The following is a 24327-nucleotide window of genomic DNA, read 5'->3' on the forward strand; positions in this document are numbered from 1 at the left end:
TTCTTTGTACTAATGTATGGGCAGCTTTTTAATCATTAAGCATTACTGTTCCTGTGCCCACGGCATTACAGCGCCAAAACAAAAAACTTTTGACATATTGTACATGAAAATCGCTGAGGGGAAGGGGGAGGACCCTGGACATCACGGCCACTCAATATCCAGCTGGCTTATACAGCCAGCCGGCTTGCAGACCGGCCGTATTTGAGCACTTTCTGGACCAAAAACCCTTTCCCGTCCACCAATCCCCTTTATGTGTGATATTCACATGAATACGGACCAAGTTACCTTTGAATGGGTGGGGTCGGCCACAGCTTTATTACATATATATGGCATATGTATATCTATCTATCTATCTATCTATCTATCTAACATATGCAGAAACCCTGTTGCCCTTCTCCTAAGCGACCGTTGTGGTGTGTCCCTCCCCGAGTGCCCCGCCTCCTGGTGGACACGCGTTGGATTTGTCTCCGGTGGGGCACGTCGCTGGTCCTCTTCCATCGCTGAGAAAGGGGGCCAAGGTCCTGCTAATATGCCACCGGATCTCGGTGTAAGCCTACAGCGAGGTCCAACCCCCCCTAGCAGGAACAGCGCCCTTTCTATGCCACCTTGAATCCCCGAAAGAAAAAGTCCAACCCAATATCATTCAGGTGTACACCATCCTTTCGCAGTAGCATCTGATTGTCCCCTTCCAGCTGGTAGTGCCTAACCACTACTCCGCCCAGTGTCTGTATGTGGTGTGACACTACTCTGTTGAAGGTTTTCCTTGTTCTCTCAAGCGCGGGCGGACTAATCACGCCGTGCCACTGTGACCTCGGAATCATCTCAGACCATACAGGGACTAGGGCTGGGAAAAGTGTTGTAAACCTGCAGAAATCCGCTCGCATCCTAGCAATCAGCTCTGGCCACCGGATGGAGACCATGTCGTTGCCACCTGCATGGATTACTAACACCACCGGGACCTGGGTGGCTCTACTAGCCTTGAGGACCTTCGGAAAGACTTGTTCCCACTTCATGCCCCATATGCTGAGCCACTGCACCTGGATGTCTCTAAAATCCAGCTGGAGTGTCCGATGATCCAAACCACGGTAGGGGTCCCTGTAAACAGCAACATGGGTTAAAAACAGCAAAACATCATGCGATTAACAACTTTAGGTGACCCTCCCCATTTTGTGGTGACTTACCGGAGACGTCCCTGACTAATCGCTCACATTTCCCGTCTCTTCCATCTGGACCGTCATGACCACTTCTTCCAGCTGTTATTTGTCTCTAAAGTTTGCAACACAAACATCATTGACTCCTCACTTCTCCAGGCACCCAACCCATATTGTCCTCACCTACACAAAGCCCCTTAAAGAGGACCTTTCATGAGTTGGGGCACATGTGATTTTATACACCGCTGGAAAGCCGACGCTGAACGCACTGTCGGCTTTTAAGATCTGTGCCCCAGGTGAAGAGCTATCGGTGCTGGAACCGTAGAAGGGTGCCTCACCGTCAGAAGGGTGTTCCTGACAGTCAGTCAAGAACGCCGTTCTTCACAGCAGCACCTATAGCGCTGTACAGTGAGATCGGGGAGGAATACCCCCTTCCCTTCTGATAGTACTCGTCCATAGACGAGTACTGGGGGGATGTTCCTCCCCGCTCTCACAGTACAGCGCTATAGGCTGACTGACTGTCAGGAACACCCTTCTGACGGTGAAGAGCTATGGTACCGGCACCAATAGCTCTTCACCGGGGGCACAGATCGTGAAAGCCCACAGTGCGTTGAATTCAGTGCACTGTCGGCTTTCCAGGTCCTCTTTATATAGTGCCCCTTATTAACCCTTTCCCGACACCCGCCGTACTAGTACGGCGCATGCCGGGTGTGTAACTATGGCGGCCGCCCGCAAGCAGTCTACTTTACGCAGTAGACAACCGGCGCTAATGTCTCCGATCGGTCCCCGGACCGATCGGAGACATTAACTCCTTCGGCGCCGCGGTCAAAGGCGCCAGAGGCGCCATTCTCCCAGAGGCGCATGGGCGCTGCCATTTTGCCGGTGATCACCGGCACCTGGAGCAAACTCCAGGGCTGACATCACGTTTCCATGACAGCCGGGAGCCTTGCTTTCACTTTCTTTTGCAGGCTGGTCTATGCAGCCTGCAAACGAAATGATGATTTTTGCAATGCATTGCAATGCATTAGAATTGTAATTCATTGCATTAGTGATCAGACCCCCTGGGGTTCAAGACCCCTAGGGGGTCTAATAAATGCAAAAAAAAAAAGTAAAAATAATATAATTTTTTTTTTAAAGTATTAAAAATTCAAATCACCCCCCTTTCCCTAGAACACATATAAAAGTAGTTAAATACTGTGAAACATATACATGTTAGGTATCCCCGCGTCCGAAATCGCCCGCTCTACAAATCTATAAAAATATTTTTCCTGTACGGTAAACGCTGTAGCAGGAAAAATAGTCAAAAGTGCCAAACCGCCATTTTTTCACTATTTTGATTCTGATAAAAATTTGAATAAATAGTGATCAAAGCAATAACATTTCCCGAAAATGGTAGAACTAAAAAGTACACCCGGCCACACAAAAAAGATGCCCTATGCATACCCGTACATGGGTTTATAAAAAAGTTATGGCTGTCAGAATATGGTGACTTTTAGAGAAAAAAAATGTTAACACAGTTTTGGATTTTTTTTAAGGGTTAAAATGTAAATAAAACCATATAAATTTGGTATCCCCGGAATTGTACCAAAACACAGAATACAGGGGACATGTCAATTTGGCTGCACAGTGAACGCTGTAAAACCGAAGCCCGTAAGAATTTCACAGAAATGCACTTTTTCTTAAAATTCACCCCATTCTGAATCTTTTTCCAGCTACCCAGTACATTATATAGAATAATTAATGGTGGCATCATGAAGAAAAATTTATCCCGCAAAGATTAAGATCTCATATGGCTCTGGGAGCGGAAAAATAAAAAAGTTATGGGGTTTAGAAGGGGAGTCAAAAACAAAAAATGAAAATCAAAAAATGCCATCGGCGGGACGGGGTTAATAATACCCCCTTACATTAATAATGCCCCTAATAGCCCTTATATAAATAACTCCTGTTAATAATTAAAGTGCCCCCTCCTAACGACCCCTTAAATACCCACAACTCGCCTTAAAAAAAAAAAGTTATACTCACGTACCTTAGGAGTGCTTGATACAGCCGGCGTCTCCTCTTCATTAGCCAGGATCACAGCGCGCAGGACGTCTGCTGTGTCTCAGCGTAGGAGGCGTGTGATGTCATTACACGGCGCCTCCCACACAGATAAGCAGACGTGTTGTCTGTCTTCTCTGTGTCTACAGCAGGGGTAAAAAATATGCAAATCTATTCTCCAGGATGTAATTAGGAGAACAGTGCACTCTGTATGCCACCCTCTAGAGGGCAGCATCCTTAACATCATATTAATAAGTCTACTATCATGATGTGGATTTAATTGTCAAATTAGTATTTCTATTCCAAAAGGAACAAATTCCCAGCTATGGACAGCGCTGTTTCGGTCTTTTGGACCTCCTCAGCATAGCGCAGGGATACTGATTTGGTAGGCAACCTTTTTTGTTCGGCGTGCCGATTTAAATAAAAAAATCAAAGATGAGGTCCTCGGGTGTCGGTAAATAATTGTAAAGGTAGGGGCCACACGGTGGCTCAGTGGTTAGCACTGCAGCCTTGCAGCGCTGGAGTCCTGGTGTTCAAATCCCGCCAAGGGCATAAAACCATCTGCAAGGAGTTTGTATGTTCTCCCCGTGTTTGCATGGATTTCCATCCCATATTGCAAAAGACATACTGATAGGGAAAAATGTACATTGTGAGCTCTATGTGGGGCTCACAATCTACATTTTTGGAAAAAAAAAAAAAAAATTGTAAAGCTGAAGCCACCTACACTAAAGTCATATAGCACAAACCACAAATGTGACTGGGAGCAGAGTGAGGTCATACTTGTAAAGAGCTGACACACAATGTACCTGAATGCTGCATCCAGTCCTCGCCCATTACTAACTTCAGTTTTCTGTAAGTGAAATGCAGATTAATTTCAGTCACTTTTAGTTCCTGGCGGTGCAGTAACAGCAACACCCCAGCCAGGATTTAATGGGTGTCACACTTGCACCAAAGTGACCGCACTGGTGCCCAGGAACTGGATTTGGCTATAATTGCATCTAGTTACAGTGTCACCACCCAATAGAATCACACTATTTACAAAAATGCAGCTTTTTTTGTTGCAGATTTAGCTGCGTTTTTTTTTTTTTTTTCCGTCAAAGCCAAGAATGGCTAGAAAAGGAATGAGAATTATAGAGGAAGCTTCTTATATGTCTCTCTCCTGCTCAATCCACTTCTGGCTTTGGCTCAAAAAAATACAGCAAAATCTGCAACGAAAAAAAAAGCTGTTTCTGCAACTTGGGGCTTTAGCCTAAGGTTGAGGCCCCCACGTTGTTGGAACACAGCTTTTTTTGTTGCATATTTTGCTGCGTTTTTCTGAGCCTAAGCCAGGAGTGGATTGAGCAGAAGCGAGACATATAAGAAGCTTCCTATATATTTCCCATTCCTTCTGTAGCCATTTTTATCTTTGGTTGAAATAAACCGCAGCAAAATCTGCAACAAAAACGCTGCATTTCTGCAACGTGGGGCCTCAGCCTTAGGCCTCCTGCACACAAATGGAATGGATGTGGTCTTCACTGACATATACATTAAAAATTGACAGGACCACAAATGCAGACAGATATAGGGTATATATAGGACAGATATAGGGTATGTATAGGACAGATATAGGGGATGTATAGGACAGATATAGGGGATGTATAGGACAGATATAGGGTACGTATAGGACAGATATAGGGTACATATAGGACAGATATAGGGTACATATAGGACAGATATAGGGGATGTATAGGACAGTTATAGGGGGTATATAGGACAGGTATAGGGGATGTATAGGACAGATATAGGGTATGTATAGGACAGATATAGGGTACGTATAGGACAGATATAGGGGGTGTATAGGACAGGTATAGGGGATGTATAGGACAGGTATAGGGGATGTATAGGACAGATATAGGGGATGTATAGGACAGATATATTGTACGTATAGGACAGATATAGGGGGTGTATAGGACAGGTATAGGGGATGTATAGGACAGATATAGGACCTGCTCTGTAATCTTCGGCTCTTCAATTTGGCCCAGATACACAGCCACAAAAAAATAGCTGTATATACGGGTCCATTGAAATGTATAGGTCTGTACTTTTATCCACAGTTATAGATAAAGAGTCTGGTCATGTACATTACAGGTCAGCAACTCAATGTGCCTCATATTAATAGCAGTTAACCCCATCATGTCCCTCACATTAACCCCTTGTGTGCTTTACATAAGGGACACTGATATTTGAGACATATGGAGGTAATTAATTAAATATCTTCATTATATAGATCCTTTATTAGTACCTCCATATGTCTCACATGTTAGTAACACTTATGTCCATGTGGTCCATGGGATTTCCTTCGGTAACTACTTTTTAACGTGTATAGGTTTCTGTTCATGGGGTGCCCAAACGGACTCCCCGAAAGGAAACCTGAACGCAGATGTGAACCGGGCCTAAGGCTGGGGCACCATGTGGCGTAGACACCGCGTTTTTTTTTAATGCATCTATGTGAATCCAGCCATTAGGATGCAGAATTTAAAGTTCTATTAAATATTGTTTGGTTTATATTACATTGAATTTCTTTAATATAATTAAAATATAGTTTAAAGTGATTATATGCGTTTTCAGTTACCGAATTGTGACGTCGGTACGGTATCTTAGAATTTAGGGCCCCAATCTAAAACTTGCCCAGGGCCCCATTTTGCCTAAAACCGGCCCTGCATGGGGCTGTATGTGAGAAGGGGGAGGGAGTAATGTATTTACATGGGACTGTATGTGAGGAGAGGGAGGGATGTATTTACATGGGACTGTATGTGAGGAGGGGGAGGGAGTGATGTAGTTACATGGGACTGTATGTGAGGAGGGGGAGGGAGTGATGTAGTTACATGGGTCTGTACGTGAAGAGGGGAACAGAGTGATATATTTACATGGGACTGTATGTAAGGAGGGGGAGGGAGTAATTTATTTACATGGGACTGTATGTGAGGTGGGGGATGGAGGGATGTATTTACATGGGACTGTATGTGAGGAGGGGGAGGGATGTATTTACATGGGACTGTACGTGAGGAGGGGGAATGAGTGATGTATTTACATGCATCTGTACGTGAAGAGGGGGAAGAGAGTGATGTATTTACATGGGACTATATGTAAGGGGGGGAGGGAGTAATGTATTTACATGGGACTGTATGTGAGGAGGGGGAGGGAGGGATGTATTTACATGGGACTGTATGTAAGGAGGGGAGGGAGTAATGTATTTACATGGGACTGTATGTGAGGAGGGGGAGGGAGCGATGTATTTACATGGGACTGTATGTGAGGATGGGGTGGGATTGATGTATTTACATAGGACTGTAGTCAGAGGGTCTGAGTGCGTTTTGTTTTCTTACATGGGACTTGTTGGGGGAACACCCCGGGGTAAATGCCATTGGTATCTGAATACCTGGATGTGTTATGTCACGAGCTCGGGAGGACACAGACATACACTCAGATGCTGTATTCAAGTGATCTCATTTCGAGTTATAAGATAAGGCTGGCACATGTGTAATGTCCTGGTACTGTTCGTCCCATTCCCTTTAATAGTCCTTGCAGACTGAGATGGTATGGACATTTGCATATAAGGTAAAGATTTTCCTCCCCCTTCATTCCTTCTATTTTTCCAGAGCCAGCACACAGGGGATCTATTAATGCGCCATCTTGTGGATGTTTTTGTGAACTACACCTGCCTATACTTTGCCATTGTAATTTGAGTTGTCAGTGTGAAGGTGTGTCCAGTATAATCAGGTGACCTTCAGAACTGGCCTGGAGGAGGAGGGGTTACAGCCCCCTCTAGGGGGGTTGGGGACCTTTGACTTTGGTCTTTTGTGTGGAGCGACAAGACAAGACATGTGGACCTAGCAGCACATGGAGAGCTGAAAATGGCAGCCAACTCTGAGAGCACTTCCCACAGAGATGGCTTTTCCTCTGTACTCAAGATTCTCCTCAGAGAGTGTTTTTCTCTGAAGCTCCAAGCTCACAAGCACTAAAGTTTATGGACCTGTTTTATCCATTACATCTGGGACCTCACACGTATTTCTCTATTCAAGTAAGTCTTTGGGACAAATCTATATTTAAGAAGCGGCAGAAATTGAGGGTCTCCCGCTGCTGAAAAAAATTGTATTTGCTATTCTACATACGTGTACCCAGTTGTTGAGGACTAACCCCCTGGATACAGGCCATCTTTACAAGTATATACAAGTTAACTACCCAAGCAACTACTAATTAATCTATCCAAAGCATTCTGCCTCCATCACCTGCTAACTGGACACTACCTACAAAGATCGCTGTATTGTATGTGAAGAATTCCCCCATATGTAGATTTGTATTACTTTGTCCTGCTAGTAAAAAGAGCAATGGCAATACCTCCAAGACCTGGTTGTCTGTTGTCATTGTCAGATATCAGAGTAGGACTGGGTAGTCGGGGACATCAAAAAGGAGATTTCGTGCACATTTGGGACCCAGGAACCCCCTGAAAGCCGTCCACATCTGATATATTACCCGTGATACCAGCCCTGGCCTTCCTGAGTGTTACACATGACTATTGGCTGAGGTCTAATGTAACCTGCATCTCATTATAACTTTCCAAACTGGGACGGACTTTCACATGAAACAAAGAAAGATACCAAACACATGTGTGAGCTGACATCTTAAATGTATATATCATGACAATAGAGATAAGACATGCTGGTGCCAAACTACTCCAGCCTTGCAGATAACTGAACAATGGCCTACAGAAAGTTCCTGTATTGCTTCACACTCTCAGTGACCTCACCTCATAGTATATGTGTGTGAGGATACAAAATGGATAACATATTAGAAAATGGAGTTTATAGAACAAAATGGTGTATATAGAGATACATGACTATACTTGCCCCTTACAGACTGTAGAGGTTCTAATAAATACTGTATATACAAAAAATAAAAATACACAAAGAACTAAAAATTTAAATCACCGCACTATATATATATATATATATATATATATATATATATGTGTGAAACACACACATTATTTGTGTAGTGAAGAAAAGATACGTCTCCACAGCCCGACTTCTTCAAAAATTAACTTTTAATCCATAAAATTTAAAATTATAAAGTGAAAAGAAGTAGAAAAAACATACAAAGTGAAAAATAAAGAAAGCTGATAAAAAATACGCACTAACGTGTTTCGGGATTAGTAATCCCTTAGTCTTAGCATGAAACCATCCTATGCTCTTGAGAATAACCGACAGACTGCGTCTTAAATGTTTCCAAAAAACACCTGATACAGATGATTGATTTAATTAACCACCTGTGTTTCCCTGTTGCTTTATAAATAAAGCTTTGTAAATAAACATTATGTCGCAGACTACAACTATTTGTATATTATTCAGCAATGACAACCTAGATAAAACAACACTTGTGACAACCTACATTGATGGAAAAACCTTGTAACGCTGGGTTCACACCTGCGTTCATGTCTCCGTTCTATGGTTTCCGTCTTCTGCATGGCAGGCGTTTTATGCTCTCCGCCGCGAAACCGGATTTTTTTATCCGGACACAGAGTAGTGCATGTCCGACTCTGTGTCCGGATTATAAAACCCGGTTTTGCGGCGGAGAGCGCAAAACGCTCACCGCCGCTCACGGCCGGACATCTCTCTCACCCATTCAAATGAATGGGTGAGAAAGTCTCCTGCAGGCTTCCGTCTCCTGCATCTGTTTTATGCAGGAAACGGAAACCTGCAATAAGGACAGATGAACGCAGATGTGAACGAGCCGTAAATTGGTATATGTCATGAATTAGTAATGCAATGATTTCCTTTAAACTTACACATATGACATAGAGAGATACTGACAAATAGCTCTGACAATCCGCTTCAAATATGTTAACAGCATATTAAACTATACTTATTTATTGTCCTGAGATAATATACAGAGAAAAATACAAAAAGAACTAAAAATTTAAATCACCGCACTATATATATATAAAAAAAAAGTGAAACACACATTATTTATCGCTGTGTCCAAAAACATCTGGTCTACAAAGTTTTTTACAAAAATATTTTCCTTGTACGGTGACCAATAATAGTTTTTTTTATTTTTTCCACTGCTTTGCCTCTATTAAAAATTTAACCCCTTCCCACCGATGGCATTTTTTGATTTTCGTTTTTCGTTTTTGACTCCCCTCCTTCTAAACCCCATAACTTTTTTATTTCTCCGCTCCCAGAGCCATATGAGGTCTTAATTTTTGTGGGACAAATTTTTCTTCATGATGCCACCATTAATTATTCTATATAATGTACTGGGAAGCAGGAAAAAAATTCAGAATGGGGTGGATTTGAAGAAAAAATGCATTTCTGCGACTTTCCTACGGGCTTTCGTTTTACGGCGTTCACTGTGCAGCCAAAATGACATGTCCCCTATATTCTGTGTTTCGGTACGGTTCCAGGGATACCAAATTTATATGGTTTTATTTACATTTTGACCCCTTAAAAAAAATCCAAATCTGTGTTAAAAAATTTTTTTTCTAAGAATCGCCATATTCCGACGGCCATAACTTTTTTATACGTAAGTGTACAGGGATGCATAGGGCGTCTTTTTTTGCGGGGCCGGGTGTACTTTTTAGTTCTACCATTTTCGGGAAATGTTATTGCTTTGATCACTTTTTATTCAAATTTTTATCAGAATCAAAACAGTGAAAAAATGGCAGTTTGGCACTTTTAACTATTTTTCCCGCTACGGCGTTTACCGAACAGGAAAAATATTTTTATAGATTTGTAGAGCGGGCGATTTCGGACGCGGGGATACCTAACATGTATATGTTTCACAGTTTTTAACTACTTTTATATGTGTTCTACGGAAAGGGGGGTGATTTGAACTTTTAATACTTTTTATATTTTTTTGTATTTTTTTTTTTACTCTTTTTTTAAAAAAAAATGTTTAATTTTTTTTTGCATTTATTAGACCCCCTAGGGGTGTTGAACCCCAGGGGGTCTGATCACTAATGCAATGCATTACAATGCTAATGCATTGCAATGCATTGCAAAAAATCATCCTCTCTTTTGCAGGCTGCATAGACCAGCCTGCAAAAGAGAGGATTTGCAGACAAGCCTGGGAGCCTTGTACAGGCTCCCGGCTGTCATGGCAACATGACGTCGGCCCTGGAGCATGCTCCAGGAGCCGGCGATCCCGGGCAAAATGGCGGCGCCCATGCGCCGCCGGGAAAATGGCGCCTCCGGCGCCTTTGACCGCGGCGCCGGAGGGGTTAATGCCTCCGATCGGTCCGAGGACCGATCGGAGGCATTCGAGACGGTTGTCTACTGCTTAAAGCAGTAGCCAGCCGGCGGCTATGGCGGCCGCCCGGCTCCCGGGCGGTCGCCATAGTTACAGACCCGACATGCGCTGCGGGTTAAAGAACATTCCCCAAAATAATAGAACTAAACAGTTCATCTGATACTGCAAAAAAAAAGGCCCCCCCTAAATTTTTTTTTTACAGGTGTATGCCCCCTAATATTTGGTATCCCCGGACTTGTACCGACCCATAAAATACAGATGACATTGGCATTTTGGCTTTACAGTGAATCCCGTTAGAATGTCGCACAAACGCAGTTTTTCTCCATTTCCACCTCATTCAGGATTTTTTCCCAGTACATCGTAGGAAATATTAAATGTTACCACTATGAAGTGTAATTTATCCCGCAAACATATGGATCTGTGAAAGGAAAAATAAAAAAAATGAAGGGGGTTGGAAGGTGTGGAGTCAAAAACAGCCTATGGGGGGTTCACACCTGCGCTCCTTCTCCGCTTTCGGGTTTCTGTCTTCTACTGAGAGAAACTGGACATGTCACGGAAACCCGGCGGTCAGTTTTCAGACCCGTTCACTTGAATGGGTTTGCACAGTGACCGCCCGTGAGCATTTTGTGGTCTCCACGGCAAAACCGTTTTTTGTTTTTTTTTAACGGACACAAAGTCCTGCATGCCCCCTGGTGGATCCGAATAACGGAGAACTCGGCACAAGTGTGAACCTAGCCTCAAATGTTCTTCCTGTGGAGTTTGATCTCATTGGCGCTGATGAAGGCCCAGCCCTCTGCATTGTCCAGACATTATCGGGGTTTATTCAGACCCCATGGGATTAAAAGCTTTTTTTACCATTTATAAATCTCCTTCTAATCCAGTTATATGCATGTAGCAGAGCTGTGTGTGTGACATACTATATAATCCAGTTATGTGCATGTAGCAGAGCTGTGTGTGTGACATACTATATAATCCAGTTATATGCATGTAGCAGAGCTGTGTGTGTGACATACTATATAATCCAGTTATGTGCATGTAGCAGAGCTGTGTGTGTGACATACTATATAATCCAGTTATGTGCATGTAGCGGAGCTGTGTGTGTGACATACTATATAATCCAGTTATGTGCATGTAGCAGAGCTGTGTGTGACATACTATATAATCCAGTTATGTGCATGTAGCAGAGCTGTGTGTGTGACATACTATATAATCCAGTTATGGTAGCCCTTGAAGCGAATAGGGAAAAGGGGCAGAGACTGTTGGGGATGGATTTTGGGTGAAATGGTGTTCAGACATCTTGGTTTTGCTATACATAATGCACCTCACCTCTCCCTTCCTCTTTCTTAGCTGTTTGCGCCCTTTTTGCGAAGGGAAAGGCGTGGGGGAGGCGGAGTTTGGGCGGTGTTAAGAGGTGGAGCTTACTCTATGTAACTTGGGTACGTGGGCGGAGCCAGCCACCTTCAGCCAGATCGTGGTGTGAAGAACTTCGTCTTAGCTGCAGGATGGCGGACGGGCTGGAAGGACTTCTCCTGAAGAAGATTAGCGAGGACGGCGGCGCCTGGGTGGAAGAGGTACTGCGGAGAGCGAGGGAGCAGAATGACAGGCAGCGGTCGGACCGAGAAGCGGCGGAGGAGACGCGGCGTCCACGTCGGGAGGCTCGGCCCCCCAGAAGGCTCAGCCCCAGTCCCCTCAGAGGAGGTAAGCGCCGGTCACTGCAGGGTGGCCTGCTGCCTCTGCAGGGCCCTGGATCTTTGTCGGGTGTATTGTCAGGTGGCATGCCTGTGACCCGGGCCCTCTCTGCCTCGTGGGAGTCCAGGAGTGAGGGGGTTGCGGCCCACAAAATGGCGGACGCAGCGGCGTCTACTGGAGATGCGTAGTTAGTGGCAGCGGTGGGATCCAGAGGCCTTGAGTTACAGGCGGACATGTTATGTGGTGGGTGGGGGTGGGGGGGAATTGTTGCCTTTGGTGATGTATTCCCAGGATGTGTCGTCTTTACATACTCCCTCTGTGTCTTACCCTCTCAATGTGAATGATGTGGCTGTTTCCACTGGGCCATCTTTACCTGTATGCATGCTGGGGTGGGTCAGGGTGTGAGTTTCTCTGGGGGTCGTGCAGTCGACTTGCTGCCCTCTCTTCATCCTGGGGCTCAGCCTTCTGTACATCTGTTTCCGCGCAATGTGTCTGCCTCTTGTTCCTCTGTTAAGGCAGGTTCTTGTCGTGGGAGGAATGGCGACCGTGGACGTGGTGACCGCCCACCCTCCTGGAGTCCTCGCTGTACCAAAGACACGAGTCGCACCAGGAGATGCTCCACTTCAAGACGTCGCCAGCAGAGTTCTTCTTACAGACGGAGTCGGGATCGTGCTGGGTCTCCACGTCGTGCTCGCAGGAGCGTGAGAGAGTCGTCGAGCGTGTCTTCTCACCCCTTGCCCAGGAGCTCCAGGTCCTCGTCCAGACAAATCTCCCTCATTGTTGGTTTCCCGAAGATCTAGCCCACGCTCTCCCCATCTTCCTTCTCCGGGGGACATCCCAGGGTCCCGCGGAACAGCCCGCTGCTGCCGACGTAATTCCACCTCCGATTCCCGTGGAGACAGGGGTCAAGTCTATCGGTGAGTCACCTTGCCCTCAATCTTGGCCTGCCTTACCGATGTCTGCTTCTTCTACTGCTTTTGCTTTGTTTTTGCGTGACATGCTTTCTCGTTTGGAGAACACTGCGGGCGCTCCAGCTCCCGCTAGCGGGACCGGCGAGGTTACTTCCCCTGCCGGGGGTTTGCCTCAGGGTCTTACATTTCGTGACTCGATCTTCTGCGGAGTGGCTCTGCTAGGGACTCATGTCCCGGCGGACACTCGGGAGAAGATTGTCCGTAACGAGTATGTGGATATATGGTCCCTTTTGTCCCCGGACATGAGTACCGTCGACAAAGAGAGGACTTTTGAGAGGGGTTCGGATCGCAAGCCGAAAGTTGCCAAAACGTTTGGCAACTGGTTGCAAGCGTTTTCCGTCCTCTCTCACATTTTGTGTCAACATTCTCCTTCAGTCGGTCCCGATCTTTTTACGTATTTGGATACCATATATAGCGCCCACAAGCTGCATGGTGGTGCAGCTTGGTGGCGCTATGATCAAGAATTTAGACGATGTTTGGCGCTGACTCCGGCCGTCGGCTGAGCCACTAAGGCCACCGACGTTTGGATTCAGTTGATCCTCTCCCAACGGCCCCAGCGTACATTTCCTGCGGGGCCTTCGGGAGGGGGTTCAGCCCACGGGCCCGTTCAACATAGAGCCACAGGTTCCTGTTGGCTCTATAAGGAGGGACACTGCCGATTCTTTTCGGCCTGTAAATTTCGACATGATTGCTCCATTTGTGGGGGTACGCACCCTGCCCTTAAGTGTGCCCGGCGCGGTAAGAAGGTATCCAAATTGGGTCCCGCCAGTGTCGGCGAGTACCCCAGTGAGAAGGGAGGCCATGTTGCCATGGCTAAACTTGTATCCCAGGAGACGGAAGGCAGGCCTGTTAATTGATGGTTTCCGCTTCGGTTTTTTCATACCCTTTTCGTTTTCTCCGGCTTCATCGTTATGTCTCAATTTGAAATCGGTTCTGGAACAGCCGGATTTGGCGTGGGAAAAGGTGCTGAAGGAGGTAGAACTTGGTCGCATGGCTGGCCCCTTTGATGGCCTCCCTTACCCGAATCTTAGAGTTTCCCCCTTGGGCCTGTTACCCAAGAAGGAAACGGGTAAGTTCCGCCTTATTCACCACTTGTCTTTCCCTCGTGGTGATTCGGTTAATGATGGTATCTCCAGGGAGGATGCCGCCGCGTCTTATACGTCTTTTGATAGGGCTGTCGATTTAGTTCAGATGGCAGGTCCTGGTGCCCTCCTTGCTAAATCGGACATAGAGTCTGCCTTTCGGTTGTTGCCTATTCACCCTGATTGTTTCCATCTTTTGGGTTGTTGTTTGGATGGAAAATTCTTCGTGGATATGTGCCTTCTGATGGGTTGTTAAATATCCTGTTTCTATTTTGAGATTTTTAGTTCCTTTCTGGAATGGGTGGTGCGTTATGAGACGGGTATTTTGTCCATACTGCACTACCTGGATGATTTCCTCTTTGTTGGTCCCCCGGGTTCTAATGTTTGTTCGTATTTACTCAGGGGTCCTCAAACTTTTTAAATAGGGGGCCGGAGGCAGAGCAAATGCACAGATATCGGGAGCGGTGCCCTCCAATAGGTAAAGTGAAGTGCGTTCCATGGCCTGGCCCGAGCTCCCCAGGAGCTTCGTTATAAATGCAGGCCTGCCAGTGTTGTCGGCTGGGCCAGACAGAAGTGCTTGGTGGGCCGCATGTGGCCCTCGGGCCGCAGTTTGAGGACCCCTGGTATTTACTTCATTCCTTTAAAATTGTGATGGAGCGTTTTGGCGTGCCTTTATCTCAAGAAAAGACGGTTGGTCCAGTTACCAGGTTGTCTTTTTTAGGCATTGAGATAGATTCAGATGTTATGGTCTTTCGGCTTCCGGCGGACAAATTGTCCCGCCTGGTGGAGGCGGTGGAAGGAGCGGCTCGTGCGAAGAAAGTTACCTTGCATCAGATGCAGGTCCTGCTTGGTTTATTGAATTTTGCCTGTAGAGTGATTCCCATGGGTCGCTCCTTCTGCCGCCGCCTCTCTTTGGCTACTAAAGGTGTCCAAGCGCCTCATCATTTTATTAGGATTACAAAGCCCCTGCGCGAGAATTTGTTGGTGTGGTCCCGGTTTTTGGGTTCATTCAATGGTTCTGCTATCTGCCAGTCTTCGGCGGTGTCTAGTGTCGAGCTTTCATTATTCACTGATTCTGCTGGCAGTGACGGCTTCGCTGCCGTTTTTGGCAACAGATGGTGCATGGGGTGTTTGGCCCAGCGCGTGGAGAGATTCAGGTCTTGTCAAAAATTTGACATTGCTTGAATTGTTTCCAATTGTAGTTGCGGTGGAAATATGGGGCCAGTCTTTCAGTAATTGTAGAGTCTGTTTCTGGTCGGATAATTTGGCTGTTGTACAGTGTATCAATAGTCAGTCGTCCTCCTCCTTGCCGGTATTGGCTTTGCTGCGTCACTTAGTGTTGCGTTGCCTCCAGGCTAATATTTGGTTTAGGTCTCGGCACGTGCCGGGGGTTCAGAATTCTATTGCTGATTCACTTTCTCGTTCCAAGTTCAGGACTTCCGGTTGTTGCATCCGTCGGCGGAGGAGGTGGGAGCGGAGTGCCCGGATTACCTATGGATGCTGGTAGATCTTGTTTAATTAGTCTGTTGCAGGGTTCGGTGGCGTCTTCCACGTGGAGCAGTCATCAGAAGTTCTGGGAGGAGTGGCTTTCCTTCTCTGGCGGTGTGGTACCCGCAGAGGACATCCGTCTCCTTTCTGTTACGTTGGACTTTCTGAGCCGTTTGCGCCGTAATGGCGTATCGGCAGTGAAGGTCAAAAAAGGTCTGGCTGGTGTTGCCTTCATGCTGAAGATGCACGGGAGGGTAGATGTTACTAAGCATTTTTTGGTACGACAAATTGTTAAAGGTTGGTCTAAGGAGGTCGCGACCAGGGATTCTAGGCGACCGGTTTCCTTGCCTCTGTTGGAGCGTTTGATGGCTGTTTTAGAAGTAGGGATGCTTATGAAGTGGCTTTGTTTAGGGCTGCCTTTTCTTTGGCGTTTTATGGTGCCCTTCGCGTTGGTGAATTAGTACCAAATAGCGGCAAAGGGGTTGGGGGTTTAGGCGCAGGTGACGTGCTGGTTCAGTCTGATTCTGTGCGTGTTTGTGTGCGTAGGTCGAAAACTGATGTGTATGGGAGAGGCACGTGGTTGACTCTGCGGAGTGTGGATTGTAGATCCTGCCCCCTTAAGTGCTCGCAAGAATTTTTGGAAGTGCGTGTGTTGGGCGACCGTTTTTTTTTTTTGTCTCATAGGTGTGGACTTGCGCTCACCAGGTTTCAGTTCTCGTCCGTTTTCAGGTCTTGTTTGGTTAGCCTTAGGTTGAATGCCGCTGATTTTGGTACGCATTCTTTTTGGATTGGTGCAGCGACTGTGGCGGATGCCTGTGGTATGGATGGTGATAGTGTGAAGCGCTTGGGTAGATGTCGGTCTGACTGTTATCGTTCCTATATTCGCCCTGATTTGCTCACTGATTGATGTTGTTTTGGTTTTTCTTCCCTTTCTCTCCCCCCCCCCTTTTTTTTCGTTTGCCCCCTTTTTATCTGTTTACTTTGTTTTCGCTGTTCTTTTCCAGGCTCCCGTTCTGTTCCGGTTCTTTTGCGTGGCCATTCCTATATCTACTGGGCGCACAAGCGCGCTGTCGTTTGGCCCGGTGGTCTGTGTTTGGGGTTAACAGGTGTTGACGTCTTTTGGACAGGTATTCGGGGTTTGAAATGGTTAAATGTGCTCCCGCAGGTGTTTAGGTTGAGTCGTGGGATTGAGGGGAAGGCGATACTTGTAGTACACGCCAGCGGCAACGACCTGGGTAAGGTGAAGTTAGGGGATCTTATAGCCTTAATCAAGCAGGATTTTCTTCGTTTTTCTCAATATTTCAACCAGGTGGTCATGGTGTGGTCTGAGGTTGTGCCGCGTAAGTACTGGCGGGGGGCTCGGGATATGGCTGCTCTGGAGAGGGCTAGGAGGCTTTTGAATTTGCGGGTTTCTCGGCATGTCAAGTCTTTGGGGGGTGTGGCAATTCGCCACACTGAGCTCGAAGGTGATAATGGGGGGTTACTTCTGTCGAACGGTGTCCATTTAAATTCCATTGGTTTGGACATCCTCCTTGCCGGCCTGCAGGAGGGTGTTGAGAAGGCCCTGGTGCTGCTTGATGGGGTTGGTCACAGGCAAGTGTAGGTATACATTGCCTTCTCCTGTGACGGAAGTTACATGCCCCGCTCCAGGATGATATTAGCCCACATGACCGATGTCCGGCAGTGGGCTGGATTCGCCAGAAGTTTGGAAGAAAGGGGCGGGTCATGCAAGGGTTAAATTTTGTAAAGCTATTTGTTCACATTGTTAAATTATTATTAAATATGCTGTGGCCAATCCCAGCTTTAACCACACTAAGGTCTTTTGTGTTTATTTTCAAAGGTGTCTGAAGGTTAAGTCTTTCATAACAGGTAAAAAAATCCCAATAGTCTGTGCATGTAGCAGAGCTGTGTGTGTGACATTCCATATAATCCAGTTATATGCATGTAGCAGAGCTGTGTTTGACATTCCATATAATCCAGTTATGTGCATGTAGCAGAGCTGTGTGCGTCATTCCATATAATCCAGTTATGTGCATGTAGCAGAGCTGTGTGCGTCATTCCATATAATCCAGTTATATACATGTAGCAGAGCTGTGTGTGTGACATACTATATAATTCAGTTATATGCATGTAGCAGAGCTTTGTGTGTGACATACTATATAACATACCTCCCAACCGTCCCGATTTCCGCGGCACATTCACGATTTGGGTGACGCAGATCTGAGTTGAACACATAGGCGGCTGAAGCAAGGAGCTGTCACAGGTCAGCTCCTTGCTTCGCCGCTGCCTACTGGCTTGTAGACGTGATGTGATGACGTCACATTGCGTCTACAACTGTCAGCGAGAGAGAGAGGCGCGCAGAGAGTGGAGAGGAAGCGAAGGAGAAGGTAAGTGTAATGTGTACACTAAGGTAGAACGTGAAACTGGGGGCAGATGAAGGAGAGGACGGCATGACACTGGGGCAGAGATGTGGGGACATGAATCTGGGGGCAGAGATGTGGGGACATGTATCTGGGGGCAGAGATGGGGGGACATGAATCTGGGGGCAGAGATGGGGGGACATGAATCTGGGGCAGAGATGGGAGACATGAATCTGGGGGCAGAGATGGAGTGGGGACATGAATCTGGGGCAGAGATGTGGAGACATGAACCTGGGGGCAGAGATGGGGGACATGAATCTGGGGGCAGAGATGGAGGGGACATGAATCTGGGGGCAGAGATGTGGAGACATGAATCTGGGGGCAGAGATGGAGGGGACATGAATCTGGGGGCAGAGATGGGGGACATGAATCTGGGGGCAGAGATTGGGAACATGAAACTGGGGGCAGAGATGGAGGGACATGGAACTGGGGGAAGAGATGGAGGGACATGAAACTGGGGGCAGAGATGGGGGCAAGAATCTGGGGGAAGAGATGGGGGACATGAATCTGGGGACAAAGATGGAGGGACATGAAACTCGGGGCAGAGATGGAGGGGGGACATGAATCTGGGGGCAGAGATGGAGGGGACATGAAACTGGGGGCAGAGATGGAGGGGAACATGAAACTGGGGGCAGAGATGGAGGGGGACATGAAACTGGGGGCAGATGAAGGGTGTATATGAAACTGGGGGAGAGATAGAGGGGGGACATATCATTTACGGGTGACTGTAGGAGGATTATACTGTGTGCAGGCACTTGAAAAATTAATGAGTGGGCAGGGTCAACACAAAAGTGGGCGGGACTAAATTTGCTGCGGTGCGCCGCACATTTTGTCCCTCTTTCAGTTCTTCAAAAGTTGGGAGGTATGTATATAATCCAGTCATGTGCATGTAGCGGAGCTGTGTGTGTGACATACTATATAATCCAGTTATGTGCATGTAGCAGAGCTGTGTGTGTGACATACTATATAATCCAGTTCTGTGCATGTAGCAGAGCTGTGTGTGTGACATACTATATAATCCAGTCATGTGTATGAATTTGGTATCCCCGTAATTGTACCAATCCCCAGAATAAAGGTGACAGTTCATTTTTGCGTCACTAGTGTGAACATAGGAAGAATATGCAAATCTGACTTCCATGATGTAATTAGGATGCCAGTGCCTCAGGCATGCACACCAATAGAGGGCGCTGACTGAGAATGTGCAAGTCGATCTTCCATGATGTAAATATGGGAAGAATATGCAAATCTGTCTGCCAAGATGTAAACAGGAAGACATTGCCTCTGTTATGCTGCCCTCTATAGCAAGCACCCTGAACAACATGCAGTGGAGCAACTCTGGCTGTATAAGTCTCCCCCCACCTGAGCAGGTGGTCTCTCCCTAAGGATAGACGTTATCCCCATAATATGATGTCATTAGGAAGACATAGTCTCAGCCACACAAACCTATAGAGGGCGCTCCCTTTCACATCATGCCGACCTTCTCAGAGGCCTTTGTTTGCAATGATGTTGGGATTCTACCAGATACAGTCTTCTCAGCCAAGGACTGTACACGCTAATGTGACTCCGCCCATAACTATAACTAATCACATGACTATGACATCATCACAGGTCCTTTATCCTGAGCAGCAGAAGCAATAACAGTAGGATCTGATCATGTGACTCCTTGACTCCTCCCACACGTGACATCATCACAGGTCCTGTCACCACGGTTACTATACAGGAACAGGTATATACACAGTGGTCGCTCACAGTTCTTGTAGATTTATTATTAACCCCTTTAGGACCAGACATTTCTAAGATTTTAACACCTACCAATGCTGCTTATTACACAGTTATATCTACTGATGCTACTTCTTAGGGCCTTCTTCAACTCTGTGGTTGCCTCAGCCATCTTTTTCGGTGTGGCCTGCTGGGGGAGCAGTATAGCATCCAGGGACAGAAATAGACTTGACAGGCTGATCAGGAGGGCCGGCTCTGTCCTGGGGAGCCCCCTGGACCCAGTACAGGTGGTGGGTGACAGAAGGACACTGTCTGTGGTGACCTCCATGCGGGAGAACAAATCCCACCCCATGTATGGGACCCTGATGGGACTTGGCAGCACTGTAAGTGACCGTCTGCTTCACCCCAAGTGTGAGAAGGAGCTATCGCAGGTCCTTCCTTCCAACCGCGACCAGGCTGTATAATCTACATCAGACCAAGCGAAGACTCCGCACAGAGAACTAATAATGACTATGACTATGAAGTCTCCTTCTTTCTTCTTCCGTTCCTTAGCTGCTATGGACTCCTAGTATATCTTCTCTTCTCAGCTTATGTGTGCCTACGTCTGTAATATATTACTGTGTATTATCCTGTATCTGTATTACTAGGCTGCTGTAACATACTGAAATGTCCCCACTTGTGGGACTATTAAAGGATTATCTTGTCTTGTCTTAGTTCACACAGAGTTTTTAAGTGGATATTGATGCAGAATCTGCTTCAAAAATGGCTCCCATTGACTAACAATGGGAGCCGCTCGCTTCTTTTTTTCTGCTAGCTCCCCCCGATTAGGCCTAATCTTTGGGCCTAATCCAGAGCAGAAGGCGCGACTTGATGCCAGTGCACTGCATGGGCATCCCGTTGCAACTAGGTGCGTGGAAGTGTTCCACCGTGTGAACATAGTTATATAATATCTACTAATTCTACTTATTACATAGTGTGAGAAGGTGACAGGCAGAGTGTTGGAGTCCCAATATATCAGCCCCAGGTTTCTGACTTATGTGTGGTCCAGTGCAGGTCTTGAATGGGCCTCAGCCCAGGTGTGGGTCCTGGGCTCATTACTGGGCCATAAAAGGCTGCAGAGCCTGCAGTTCACGGCAGATCCTGGGAGCCAGAGGAGGCCCCTGGTTCTGTCCTTGAACACTGAGAGTCTGGTGAGACTGTACTGTGCTAGTTTGTTTTGTTCTTGTGGTTAATAGTAAGCCACACATATAGTCAGGTTTTTTTCTACTGTTTAGTTAGTGCTCAGACAAGCAGGTTTTGTTTGCTGCTTTGCCTGAAGTTAAAGAGGACCTTTCATGGGTTTGGGCACAGGCAGTTTTATATACTGCTGGAAAGCTGACAGTGTGCTGAATTCAATGCACTGTCGGCTTTCACGATCTGTGCCCCCGGTGAAGAGCTATTGGTGCCGGTACTGTGGCTCTTCACAGTCAGTCAGGTACGTCCTTCTTCCCAGCAGCGCCTATCGCGCTGTGCTGTATGAGCGGGGAGGAACGCCCCCCTCCCCTCCTGATAATACTGGTCTATGGGCGAGCATTGTGAGCAGAGGGAGGGAGACGTTCCTCCCCGCTCACACTGTACAGCGCTATAGACGCTGCTGGGAAGAAGGATGTACCTGTCTGACTGTCAGGAATGCCCTTCTGAATGTGAAGAGCTACGGTACCGGCACAGATTGGGAAAGCCAACAGTGCGCTGAATTCAGCTTTACAGCAGTATATAGAACTGCCTGTGCCCCAAACCATGAAAGGTCCTCTTTAAGGCCGCATTTTATTTTGCTTATTCTGTACCCGAAGTGAAGGTTTATTTATTTTGCTTTTTTTTTCCAAATAAACCAGTTAGCACCAGACATTGTGTCCTTGTTTCTTACTGGTTGGGTCCGCAACATTGCAGCTATTGAGCTACCTTCCGCACAATAGTTATAATTAGTAACATCTACTAATTCAACTTATTACACATTTTTATAATATTTATTAATTCTATTTATTACATAGTTATATATCTGATTGCACTTCTTAGGCCTGGTTCACATCTGCGTTTGGTATTCCGTTCGGGGAGTCCACATGGGGACCCCTCGAACGGAATACTGAACGCATTGGCAAGCGATGAGCATATGAAAGCACATGGACTATAATGGGGGCCGTGTGTTTTCCACTAGCTGTCCACACAGAACATGTGAACAGAAAAGTACTTCATGGGGGCAACATGGTGCGTCAGTGGTTAGCACTGCAGCCGTGCAGCGCTGGGGTCCTGGATTTAAATCCTGCCAGGAACAACATCTGCAAGGAGTTTGTATGTTCTTCCCGTGTTTGCGTGGATTTCCTCTCATACTACAAAGACATACTGATAGGGAAAAATGTACATTGAGCCCCCTATATGGGGCTCACGATCTACAAAAAAAAAAGTATTTCATGTACTACCTACCTATCTGCAGGACTCGTACAGACTCTGCATGGAAAACACACGGACCCCATAATAGTCTGTGTGCTTTCAATGCTCACCTCTTGTTAATGCATTCGGTACTCCATTCGGGGGGGTCCCCATGCAGTCCAAGTGCAGCTATGAACCAGACCTAACAGTTATATAATTTCTACTTATTACATAGTTATATAATATGTACTAACTCTTTTCCATTCAGGTCCCTACAATATAGAATCCTCTCAGTATCTTCTATATAAGAGAATATTCCTGATTGATCCATCAAGGATGGAAAGAGACAGGAACAAGATGGCGGAAAGTCTATTAAATCTCACCCTAGAGATCATCTACCAGCTTACTGGAGAGGTGAGAGATTCTGATGATGTCATCATGACATCATTCTTATCTATAGTAATAACAGATGATAGGACTGGAGAGGTGATGGACTCTGGACATGTATGTAGTGAGATTTATTAATGTGTCTCCCCATAACCAGGATTACACAGTAGTGAAGAAGACCTCTAGTGGGCGCTGTCAGGCTCCTGTGTATGAAGGATATGGAGGAACCCTGAGCCCAATCTCCGGGTCTCCACCTCACCCCCTGATACAGGAGGAGATCAATGGACAGAAGATCCTAGAACTCACCAACAAGATGCTGGAGCTGCTGACTGGAGAGGTGACACTGCTGGAAATGCTGGGACATTATACAGTAACTGGAGGGGTCGGGGTGATGACTGTATCATTGTGTTGTCAGGTTCCTATAAGGTGTCAGGATGTCGCTGTCTATTTCTCCATGGAGGAGTGGGAGTATTTAGAAGGACACAAGGATCTGTACAAGGAGGTGATGATGGAGGACCACCAGCCCCTCACATCAGCAGGTAATAGACATGACTATATACACATGGACTTCCATTATTTGTATGTACAGAATGAATTCAGTCCCTGTCTGTGTTTCCTACAGGTAGATCCAGTAAGAGGACAACACCGGAGAGATGTCCCAGTCCTCTTCTTCCACAGGGTGATCAGGTAGATGGAGATATTCCCTATGATGTGTAGACGGGCTGTGAAGTCCTTGTGGTCAGTCTTGGGTTATCCAGCAGTATTATATGACTAAAACAACCTGCACCATGCCTAGTTATGCTGAATATACACAGTATGAGGTTCTTGATAATTTCGTTATCTAATATCTAGTTAGGTCCTGAACTATTTGGCCAGTGACACAATCTTCATGATTCGGGCTTGGCCACCACAAACTCCTGAGATATGATAGAAGTGAAGACTTTCAGATATAATACAAGGGGTTAAACAAAAAGTATCTTGTGAAATTTTCAGGAATTACAACTATAAATCCTCCTCATTTCAGGGGCTCAGAAGTAATTGGACAAATTATCGTTCCCATAAATAAAATGTTCGTTTGTAATACTTTATAGAGAATCCTTTGCTGGCAATAATGGTCTGACATCTGGACCATGGACATCACCAGACACTGGGCCTCCTCCTATATGAGGCTGTGCCAGGCCTTTACTGCAGTGTCTTCATTCAACTTGTTTTAGGGTCTTTCTGCCTTAACTTTTGTCTTAAGCAAGTCAAAGGCTCGATCAGGCTGAGATCTGGTGATTGACTCGGCCATTGTAAAATATTCCACTTCTTTAACTTAAAAATCTCCGTGTTGCTTTCGCAGTACTGTATGTTTTGGGTCATTATCCATCTGTACTGTAAAGGGCCATTCAGTCAACCTGCTGAATTTGGTTGAATCTGAGGACTGTATCTCACTATATACAGTGCCTACAAGTAGTATTCAACCCTCTGCAGATTTAGCAGGTTTACACATTCGGAATTAACTTGGCATTGTGACATTTGGACTGTAGATCAGCCTGGAAGTGTGAAATGCACTGCAGCAAAAAAGAATGTTATTTCTGTTTAATTTTTTTTAAATTGTGAAAAGTTTATTCAGAGGGTCATTTATTATTCAACCCCTCAAACCACCAGAATTCTGTTTGGTTCCCCTAAAGTATTAAGTAGTTCAGGCACA

The 24327-nt window shown here is 46.2% G+C and overlaps 2 protein-coding genes across 2 annotated transcripts in view; one reads left to right on the plus strand and one right to left on the minus strand.

The window, feature by feature from the left end:
- Window positions 1–24327, minus strand: part of LOC142195323 (uncharacterized) — a gene marked incomplete at its 5' end in the record, with an annotated part of 202381 nt that overhangs the window by 70640 nt on the left and 107414 nt on the right. The gene's annotated exons all lie outside the window — the stretch shown is intronic.
- The window catches only part of LOC142188864 (uncharacterized), a 68523-nt gene that overhangs the window by 6623 nt on the left and 37573 nt on the right, over window positions 1–24327 (plus strand). The window contains exons 2-5 of the mRNA XM_075262046.1: window positions 22516–22661; window positions 22792–22971; window positions 23050–23173; window positions 23257–23321. Coding sequence (XP_075118147.1) covers window positions 22584–22661; window positions 22792–22971; window positions 23050–23173; window positions 23257–23321 — 447 coding nt within the window. The 5' untranslated portion in view covers window positions 22516–22583. The remainder of the gene's footprint in view (window positions 1–22515; window positions 22662–22791; window positions 22972–23049; window positions 23174–23256; window positions 23322–24327) is intronic.

Source organism: Leptodactylus fuscus, chromosome 1 (assembly GCF_031893055.1).
Source record: "Leptodactylus fuscus isolate aLepFus1 chromosome 1, aLepFus1.hap2, whole genome shotgun sequence".
Lineage (NCBI taxonomy): Eukaryota > Metazoa > Chordata > Amphibia > Anura > Leptodactylidae > Leptodactylus > Leptodactylus fuscus.